At 42.5% G+C, this 10,869-nt stretch overlaps 1 protein-coding gene across 5 annotated transcripts; it reads right to left on the reverse strand.

The window, feature by feature from the left end:
* Positions 1 to 1,549: 1,549 nt before the first annotated feature.
* LOC106572953 (myoD family inhibitor domain-containing protein) lies at positions 1,550 to 10,592 on the reverse strand. Of its 5 annotated transcripts, none has more exons than XR_006759374.1 (6): positions 10,266 to 10,578; positions 6,537 to 6,766; positions 5,169 to 5,312; positions 4,389 to 4,655; positions 2,251 to 2,963; positions 1,550 to 2,145 (listed from the first exon to the last, which is right to left on the reverse strand). XR_006759374.1 is itself a non-coding variant. In XM_045696541.1 (6 exons), exons 3-6 carry the CDS (start codon positions 6,721 to 6,723, stop codon positions 2,707 to 2,709), a joined length of 855 nt encoding a protein of 284 aa, XP_045552497.1. In that variant the 5' UTR covers positions 6,724 to 6,766; positions 10,266 to 10,282; positions 10,457 to 10,592; the 3' UTR covers positions 1,550 to 2,706. The 5 variants fall into 5 exon arrangements, 4 of the variants coding, with proteins under 4 accessions (XP_045552497.1, XP_045552498.1, XP_014003020.1 ...); XM_045696541.1 differs by having other exon boundaries at positions 1,550 to 2,963; positions 10,266 to 10,282; positions 10,457 to 10,592; XM_045696542.1 differs by having other exon boundaries at positions 1,550 to 2,963; positions 4,389 to 4,652; positions 5,169 to 5,309.
* Between the last annotated feature and the right edge of the window lie 277 nt (positions 10,593 to 10,869).

Below are 10,869 nucleotides of genomic sequence, written 5' to 3' on the forward strand. Positions count from 1 at the left end.
ATTATTTTTTCCCTCACTGTACTGTATACTTAACATCCAGACTAGATATTGTATACTTAATATCCACACTAGATACTGTATACTTAACATCCAGACTAGATACTGTATACGTAACATCCACTCTAGATACTGTACTCTTAAACCAGACTAGATATTGTATACTTAATATCCAGACTAGATACTGTGTATCTTAAACCAGACTAGATACTGTATACTTAACATCCACACTAGATACTGTACTCTTAAACCAGACTAGATATTGTGTACTTAGCATCCAGACTAGATATTGTATACTTAACATCCAGACTAGATACTGTATACTTAACATCCAGACTAGATATTGTATACTTAACATCCAGACTAGATATTGTATACTTAACATCCAGACTAGATACTGTATACTTAAAAACCTCATAAGGATCCGACTCTTTTTTTCAATTTTCTCCTAAAATGACATACCCAAATCTAACTGCCTGTAGCTCAGGACCTGAAGCAAGGACATGCATATTCTTGATAACATTTGAAAACAAAACACTTTGAAGTTTGTGGACATGTGAAATTAATGTATGATAATATAACACATTAGATCTGGTAAAAGATAATACAAAGAAAAAAGCATGAGTTTTTTTTGTTTGTTTGCACCATTATCTTTGAAATGCAAGAGAAAGGCCATAATGTATTATTCCAGCCCAGGAGCAATTTAGATGTTGGCCACTAGATGGCAGCAGTGTATGTGCAACGTTTTAGACTGATCCAAAGAACCATTGCATATCTGTTCAAAATGTTGTATCAAGACTGCCCAAATGTGCCTAATTGTTTTATTAATACATTTTCAAGTTCATAATTGTGCACTCTCCTCAAACAATAGCATGGTATTATTTCACTGTAATAGCTACTGTAAATCAGACAGTGCAGTTAGATTCACAATAATTTAAGCTTTCTGCCCATATCAGATATGTCTATGTCCTGGGAAATGTTGTTGTTAAATACAACCTCATGCTAATCACATTAGCCTACGTTAGCTCAACCATCCCGCGGGGGAGGGGGACACACCATCCTGTAGAGGTTTTTAACATCCAGACTAGATACTGTATACTTAACATCGAGACTAGACACTGTACTCTTAAACCAGACTAAATACTGTATACTTAACATCGAGACTAGACACTGTACTCTTAAACCAGACTAAATACTGTATACTTAACATCCAGACTAGATACTGTACTCTTAAACCATAATAGATACTGTATACTTAACATCCAGATTAGATACTGTATACTTAACATCCAGATTAGATACTGTATACTTAACATCCAGACTAGAAACAGATTTCCTGCCACTTAAAGAGAAAGCAAAACAGTGATATTTCAGAAGAAGACTGTTTTAGGAAAAGGAGAGGAGAAGGTTTAGTAGTAGAGGTTTAAACTCATGTTTCATCTACTTTTCCTAATCGTCTTGTCTTACAACATGTTGTCTATGTAGATATGTTTTCAGAATGCATATTGATTGTTGAAAGATCTCATCAATAAAAAAATGAAACTGCAAGAGGTTAATTTTCACATAGATGACGTATAGTGTGTACTAGTCCAGACAGAGGCAAGTGGCACAAGATGCTTATAAACCAATGTTAAATCTCATATTGTAAAAACATATCTTATAAACCAATGTTAAATCTCATATTGTAAAAACATATCTTATAAACCAATGTTAAATCTCATATTGTAAAAAAACAAAAAAATACAGATGCTGTATTTGAGATTTTTTAAAAAAGCTTATAAAGATTGTAATTTCCACTATGAAATTACAGACTTGATTTTCCCTTACGAATACTGTATCAACCCCTACAACAACAAAAAACGTCCATTAATTATAATCCAGATAATAATTCCCATTTCCTGTTGCTGCAGGATTCATTTCCTGCTGTAGCAAACTGGCTCAAATGAAGATCCTCCATCTGTATCGCTGTACGGTTAACTGTCGTGATCTACAGCCATCCCATTACTTCCTCAACATTGACTTGTCATTCCTTCTTCAGCTTTCATAGGATTTATCCTTTAGTTCTAGCTTGCTATTAAAAAAACCTTCCATTTTTGAGAATTAATACAATTTTACGACTGGTCAGACTGCTCAGTACAACATCTCATCCTGATTGGTCAGACTGCTCAGTACAACATCTCATCCTGATTGGTCAGACTGCTCAGTACAACATCTCATCCTGATTGGTCAGACTGCTCAGTACAACATCTCAACCTCATCCTGATTGGTCAGACTGCTCAGTACAACATCTCATCCTGATTGGTCAGACTGCTCAGTACAACATCTCATCCTCATCCTGATTGGTCAGACTGCTCAGTACAACATCTCATCCTATCCTGATTGGTCAGACTGCTCAGTACAACATCTCATCCTGATTGGTCAGACTGCTCCGTACAACATCTCATCCTCAAACTAATGCTGTGGCCTAATGGCTTTGCAAAATAAACACTGATATTAAATAAACCCAAAACCCAAACTTTAATCGATGTTAGTGTAGAGCAAAGACGTCCGACGAGGGTAATAAAGAGAGTTCAACATGGTGGTTGTGATCATTTGTTCCTGTCTATTAAGGTTCAGTCCGTTTAGGAGGCCTTAACACAGAGCCACTCCACCTGTCTTTCCTGTCAAATATTCCAATCTTCTTCTTCCTCTTCCTCCATTCTTCTTCTTCTACACAGGGAAGCAGATAGAACAACACTCCAGACAGATCTCCAGACAGTCTGAAGACTCGCAGCAGTCCTCTAGTATCCCACAGTCCAACAGGGCAGAGCAGGCATCCTCCCCACAGGCTAACCCACCGGCAGCCCCCTCCCCACAGCAACACAGCACCTCACAGCCTTCTCCACACGCCAGACACTGGGCCACCACCGAGCACAGGGAGAGCACCTCACAGAAGAGACAGGCCAGGACACAGTGTACACAGCAGTCTAGGAGGGGGGGGGGGGAATAACATATAGTGAATTATAATATAGAGAACATATTGTGTTCTTGTGTTTTGTGTACATGCTAACTACTTCCTGCTGACCTCTTGACAGGTCCCCATCCTAAAAGAGGGTTCTAACCTCAATGGTCTTTTCCTGGTTAAATACAAGAAAAGACCACAGAGGCCAGGACACAGGGAAAACACCTAATAATATTATATGTTAAATACAGTATATTTAAGGCCAGGAGGGGTGAGGAGTGAAAGTAGATGAACATTTAGCCGTACATACAACTCATTAGTGGCATATCAATCAATTACATTTCATGTATTTAGCCAGTTTAATAAAAACAAAGCGTAATTTTATATCATTGAATAACAAAAAAAACTGAGTGTCAAAATACAGTTTAAAAAACGTATTGTTTTCTTTTTAGCCGTTTTGGTGACTTGTGCAACGTCACAACAACAACAGAAAAAAAACCCGGTCATCGTACCCCAACTGTTAATCAGTGACTGCCTGATGGTGAGGGGCCATACAGCAGAACAGGACTGATAAAGCTGTCAGAGGGGGAAACTTGGCTTCAAGGTGGATTTAAGATAAAGACTAGATCGTAGTGACGGGAGGGAGGGACATGCCTCAACGTGTGTGCTCTGGTGATCTGTTCACACTGCCCCAGACAGAAACCTATTTTATTGGTTCAAATCAATGATTCTACCAGCTAAGACCAATGAAGTGGCTTCTTTTCTGGTATAGTTATTGTTACCCGAGCAGTGTAGAAGGGAAACCTAAAACACCTGAAAAAAATATTCTTAGAACTCAAGTCAACAATATTTCAAGACCTTATTCCACTCTTCAATTTTTTTACACAGTCCTACCCATCTTTTGTCACGTTCTGACCAGTACAAGGGGTTATTTGTAATTGTAGTTTGGTCAGGACGTGGCAGGGGGTGTTTGTTTTATGTGTTTCGGGTTTTTTTTTGGTTAATGTTCTATGTTAGAAATATCTATGTTCGTTCTAGTTTTTCTATTTCTACGTTTAGTTTATTGTTTTTGACCTCTTCAATTGGAGGCAGCTGTTCCTCGTTGCCTCTAATTGAAGGTCCTATTTAGTAAGGGGTGTTTTTCCATGGGTTTTGTGGGTAGTTGTTCCGTGTGTAGCTGTGTGTAGCCTTACAGGACTGTTTTTTGTCGTCGTTGTTTTGATTAAGTGTTTTGTTTTGGTTTTAAGTTTTCTTCGTAAGAAAGAAGATGAGTATTCACATTCCCGCTGCGTTTTGGTCCCATCCTTACGACGAATATGACATCTTTTCTGTCCACTTCTGTATAATCATACATGTAACGAAGCTTCTACAGATATATATATATATATATATATATATATATATATATTGACTGTCTATGAAACATAGAATAATTGTTTTTTATTCTCACCATCTCCAGCTATTTCCTTTATCTGGGTGGCGTCAGCTTTCAATGAGTTCTGGCTCCTTGTGGTGGATGTCAGGTGTTGTTTTTTAATAGGGTGTCCATGGTGTCTTTCACAGGCTGGGGACTCAGGGGACTGAGGAGGGATCCATCCTCTCTGGTTAAGAGAGGCAGATGGAGGGGTACAGACAGGGGAGGGGGAATCTCCATTGATCAGGGTCTTGGGGGAAGTTTTCGGACTGGACGACACAGGGACCCCACTGGGAAGATCTACTGTGTGAGTGAGCAGTCAGTCAATCAATCAATCAATCAATCAATCAATCAATCAATCAACCAGCCAATCAATCAATCAACCACCCAATCAATCAATCAACCACCCAATCAATCAACCAATCCATCAATCAATCAATCAATCAATCAACCAGCCAATCAATCAATCAACCACCCAATCAGTCAATCAATCACCCAATCAATCAATCAACCACCCAATCAATCAACCACCCAATCAATCAACCAATCAATCAATCAATCACTCAACCACCCAATCAATCAATCAATCAATCAATCAATCAATCAATCAACCACCCAATCAATCAATCAATCAACACCACCCAATCAATCAATCAATCAACCACCCAATCAATCAATCAATCAACCACCCAATCAATCAATCAATGTTTACTTTATACAGCGCTGAACATTTATAATCAAGTTAATAAAAGGAGAAGCTGTTGAACTAATGTTTTGAAGTGTTAAATGAGATTCCATCATTATCAGTAGCATTACCTCTCTGTAGTTGGTATGGGTTTGATGGTAAACTGTTTGGTAGGAGATGTGACGCGTCATCAGTTGTGTTGAGATCCGTCATAGAGTCATCGCTATCTTCACCATCAGCTCTGGTAGACCTTACAGAGGGTCCAGGGAGCTCTGCTGAACCATGATCGACACATTAACACTTACAGAGGGCCCTGGGAGCTCTGCTGAACCATGATCGACACATTAACACTTACAGAGGGCCCTGGGAGCTCTGCTGAACCATGATCGACACATTAACACTTACAGAGGGCCCTGGGAGCTCTGCTGAACCATGATCGACACATTAACACTTACAGAGGGCCCTGGGAGCTCTGCTGAACCATGATCAACACATTAACACTCACAGAGGACCCTGGGAGCTCTGCTGAACCATGATCGACACATTAACCCTTACAGAGGGCCCTGGGAGCTCTGCTGAACCATGATCGACACATTAACCCTTACAGAGGACCCTGGGAGCTCTGCTGAACCATGATCAACACATTAACACTTACAGAGGACCCTGGGAGCTCTGCTGAACCATGATCAACACATTAACACAGAGACCCTGGGAGCTCTGCTGAACCATGATCAACACATTAACACTTACAGAGGACCCTGGGAGCTCTGCTGAACCATGATCAACACATTAACACTTACAGAGGACCCTGGGAGCTCTGCTGAACCATGATCAACACATTAACACTTACAGAGGGCCCTGGGAGCTCTGCTGAACCATGATCAACACATTAACACTTACAGAGGACCCTGGGAGCTCTGCTGAACCAGTACAGGATACACATGGTATACATCTTTGTCCACTATAACCCCACCTGTATACCATATAACCTCACCTGTAACCAGTATAGCCACACCTTTGTCCACTGTAAACCTCACCTGTATCCACTATAACCCCACCTGTATCCACTATAACCCCACCTGTATCCACTATAACCCCACCTGTATCCACTATAACCCCAACTGTATCCACTATAACCCCAACTGTATCCACTATAACCCCACCTATATCCACTATAACCCCACCTGTATCCACTGTAACCTCACCTGAATCCACTATAACCTCACCTGTATGCACTATAACCCCACCTGTATCCACTGTAACCCCACCTGTATCCACTATGACCCTACCTGTATCCACTATAACCTCACCTGTATCCACTATAACCCCACCTGTATCCACAATAACCCCACCTGTATCCACTATAACCCCACCTGTATCCACTATAACCGCACCTGTATCCACTATAACCCCACCTGTATCCACTATAACCCCACCTGTATCCACTATAACCCCACCTGTATCCACTATAACCCCACCTGTATCCACTGTAACCTCACCTGTGTGTTCCCCGGCTTTCCCATTAGACAGTGGCTGTTGGGTAAAAACATTGGGTAGTGGCTGTGGCTGTGGCTGTGTGGTCTGGAACTCTGGGAGGTTCACGGGGCACTTGGTCACTTCCTGTCCCTTGACCCTGTCCTGACTGATGACTGTCTCTCCTGTCCTCTCCTGCTGTAGCAGCTCCATGTTGTCCAGACAGCCAGTCCTCTCCAGACACCTGTTACCAACCCTGAATATAACACAGGGGGTTAAGGCTGGGATTCAATCCCATCAGTGGTAGATCCGAGTTATACACTGCTCAAAAAAAAATAAAGGGAACACTTAAACAACACAATGTAACTCCAAGTCAATCACACTTCTGTGAAATCAAACTGTCCACTTAGGAAGCAACACTGATTGACAATAAATTTCACATGCTGTTGTGCAAATGGAATAGACAACAGGTGGAAATTATAGACAATTAGCAAGACACCCCCAATAAAGGAGTGGTTCTGCAGGTGGTGACCACAGACCACTTCTCAGTTCCTATGCTTCCTGGCTGATGTTTTGGTCACTTTTGAATGCTGGCGGTGCTTTCACTCTAGTGGTAGCATGAGACGGAGTCTACAACTCACACACGTGGCTCAGGTAGTGCAGCTCATCCAGGATGGCACATCAATGCGAGCTGTGGCAAGAAGGTTTGCTGTGTCTGTCAGCGTAGTGTCCAGAGCATGGAGGCGCTACCAGGAGACAGGCCAGTACATCAGGAGACGTGGAGGAGGCCGTAGGAGGGCAACAACCCAGCAGCAGGACCGCTACCTCCGCCTTTGTGCAAGGAGGAGCAGGAGGAGCACTGCCAGAGCCCTGCAAAATGACCTCCAGCAGGCCACAAATGTGCATGTTTCTGCTCAAACGGTCAGAAACAGACTCCATGAGGGTGGTATGAGGGCCCGACGTCCACAGATGGGGGTTGTGTTTACAGCCCAACACCGTGCAGGACGTTTGGCATTTGCCAGAGAACACCAAGATTGGCAAATTCGCCACTGGCGCCCTGTGCTCTTCACAGATGAAAGCAGGTTCACACTGAGCACATGTGACAGACGTGACAGAGTCTGGAGACGCTGTGGAGAACGTTCTGCTGCCTGCAACATCCTCCAGCATGACCGGTTTGGCGGTGGGTCAGTCATGGTGTGGGGTGGCATTTCTTTGGGGGGCCTCCATGTGCTCGCCAGAGGTAGCCTGACTGCCATTAGGTACCGAGATGAGATCCTCAGACCCCTTGTGAGACCATATGCTGGTGCGGTTGGCCCTGGGTTCCTCCTAATGCAAGACAATGCCAGACCTCATGTGGCTGGAGTGTGTCAGCAGTTCCTGCAAGAGGAAGGCATTGATGCTATGGACTGGCCTGCCCGTTCCCCAGACCTGAATCCAATTGAGCACATCTGGGACATCATATCTCACCACCTCAAGCTGAACCTTGGCAAGACGGAGCTGCTCTTCCTCCCGGGGAAGGACTGCCCGTTCCATGATCTCGCCATCACGGTTGACAACTCCCTTGTGTCCTCCTCCCAGAGTGCTAAGATCCATGGCATGATCCTGGACAACACCCTGTCGTTCTCCACTAACATCAAGGCGGTGACCCGATCCTGTAGGTTCATGCTCTACAACATTCGCAGAGTACGACCCTGCCTCACACAGGAAGCGGCGCAGGTCCTAATCCAGGCACTTGTCATCTCCCGTCTGGATTACTGCAACTCGCTGTTGGCTGGGCTCCCTGCCTGTGCCATTAACCCCTACAACTCATCCAGAACGCCGCAGCCCGTCTGGTGTTCAACCTTCCCAAGTTCTCTCACGTCACCCCGCTCCTCCGCTCTCTCCACTGGCTTCCAGTTGAAGCTCGCATCCGCTACAAGACCATGGTGATTGCCTACGGAGCTGTGAAGGGAACGGCACCTCCATACCTTCAGGCTCTGATCAGGCCCTACACCCAAACAAGGGCACTGCGTTCATCCACCTCTGGCCTGCTGGCCCCCTACCTCTGAGGAAGCACAGTTCCCGCTCAGCCCAGTCAAAACTGTTCGCTGCTCTGGCACCCCAATGGTGGAACAAGCTCCCTCACGACGTCAGGACAGCGGAGTCAATCACCACCTTCCGGAGACACCTGAAACCCCACCTCTTTAAGGAATACCTGGGATAGGATAAAGTAATCCTTCTAACCCCCCCCCTAAAAGATTTAGATGCACTATTGTAAAGTGGTTGTTCCACTGGATATCATAAGGTGAATGCACCAATTTGTAAGTCGCTCTGGATAAGAGCGTCTGCTAAATGACTTAAATGTAAATGTAATGTCTCGCTCCATCCACCAACGCTACGTTGCACAACAGACTGTCCAGGAGTTGGCGGATGCTTTAGTCCAGGTCTGGGAGGAGATCCCTCAGGAGACCATCCGCCACCTCATCAGGAGCATGCCCAGGCGTTGTAGGGAGGTCATACAGGCACGTGGAGGCCACACACACTACTGAGCCTCATTTTGACTTGTTTTAAGGACATTACATCAAAGTCGGATCAGCCTGTAGTGTGGTTTTCCACTTTAATTTTGAGTGTGACTCCAAATCCAGACCTCCATGGGTTGATAAATTGGATTTCCATTGATTATTTTTGTGTGATTTTTGTTGTCAGCACATTCAACTATGTAAAGAAAAAAGTATTTAATAAGATGATTTCATTCATTCAGATCTAGGATGTGCTATTTTAGTGTTCCCTTTATTTTTTTGAGCAGTGTATATAAACTATATATACACTATACATACACTATAAATATACATTTTTTTGAGCAGTATATATTGCTCTTGACATTTGAAGGTAATTTTCGATTGACCTGAACTATGCAACGTTTAACGTAAAAGCGGTCTCTGCGAATGCAAAAACATTGCTTTTGAAAGGTGCATAGCCGACAAAACGCGATCGGCCTAAACGAAATACTATGAAATGAATTAAAACACTTGTTCCATGAAAAAAACACCCTTGTATGGATGGTTAACTGAGGGGACTCAGAGTACAGTAGGGAGCATATAAAACTAGGTCAATGGACGTATTTTGGGTACAAGGCAAATTTAGGGTACAAGGCACCTTTAGGGTACAAGGCACCTTTAGGGTACATATCCGAAAGACAGTAAATGTTCTAAATATATTTTATATGAGGACCTGGTATGTCTGTATGTGTGTGCGTGTGTGTGTGTCTGTTAAAAAAAAAAAGTGAATTCTGAGTTCACATTTTCAATTTTTCATATGCAATGTCTTCCCTATTTTTTTAATATTCACTAAGCCTATTTTTGACGTGTTGTCTTCTCCACTTCTTGACGTTTCATGCTTAATCTTTATGATTACCGACAACATTGGTTCGTTGACACCAAATCAACATTCAGACTAGCTTTAGTTTATTAGTCATATTATTCATTGCCTACAAGTCTTTCTTGAATTGGCTACTAAAATGTAAATTTACTGATGTTAAACTGAACTTTTCACTAACCAGTTATTAACAGATGTCATAGTTCACGGAAATGCACAAATTAAGTATTCTAGGGCCATAATTTCTTTACATCATTATAGTCTAGTCTTTATGAATTAAAGCCAATTGGTAAACTGCTATGAAAAACAAATCAATCTTCAAAATAAATCAACGCCCACACAGTAAGAAACTATCCCAAACCAAAAAAAAAACGTTCATTTTAACCTATTAGTACGCTTACCTGAACTTGATGCCAGTCTTAGACCAAGGGGTGAAACAATGCACAAAACATTAGTTTGTAAACTATCGCAAAAAGTTGACATTCCGCGACATTCTGTCGGTAATAGACTAGTCTCATATGTGTGTTGGTCTTAAAAGCGAGCAGTGACTGCGCTGACAGATGCGCGTTTAGCGGATGAACAGTTTGAGTACCAGGGTCGAGCGTCATCCAGATAGACCACCTCCGCTTCCTTTCCCACAGCAACAAACTCGGCTTACTTCAATAACCAGTCATTAGAGTTAACTAGGGATGTGTCTATCTAGTCAGCTGTTGAACATTTGTGACACACTTGACATTTGATTAAGCCTAACCTATATTTCCCCCCCAAAAAAAAAAAAAAAAAATTTTTATAAAATATTCTTCTTCTTATCATGATTACATATATATCTGTGTGTCACAGTGCGTGTTATGTGGACAGTTTTGACTGCTTTTAGCCCTTTTCTAGTTTAGATAGGCTACTGAATATCTCATTAAATAAGACAGATCTCATTCAGCTACATGTGTCTGTTTTATACCCGTTTTTTTTTTTTTAACACGTTGCCTTTTCGCCTAAAAGCGTCAGTGC

This window comes from Salmo salar, chromosome ssa15, assembly GCF_905237065.1.
Source record: "Salmo salar chromosome ssa15, Ssal_v3.1, whole genome shotgun sequence".
NCBI classification, from domain to species: domain Eukaryota; kingdom Metazoa; phylum Chordata; class Actinopteri; order Salmoniformes; family Salmonidae; genus Salmo; species Salmo salar.

Coding starts and splice junctions, on each gene's coding strand:
- LOC106572953 (XM_045696541.1), bottom strand. CDS start 6,723: ATGGAGCTGCTACAGCAGGAGAGGACAGGAGAGACAGTCATCAGTCAG. Junction 5,313..6,536: donor GAAAGCCGGGGAACACACAG/GTGAGGTTACAG, acceptor ATCATGGTTCAG/CAGAGCTCCCTGGACCCTCT. Junction 2,964..4,388: donor AAAGGAAATAGCTGGAGATG/GTGAGAATAAAA, acceptor CCCCCCTCCTAG/ACTGCTGTGTACACTGTGTC.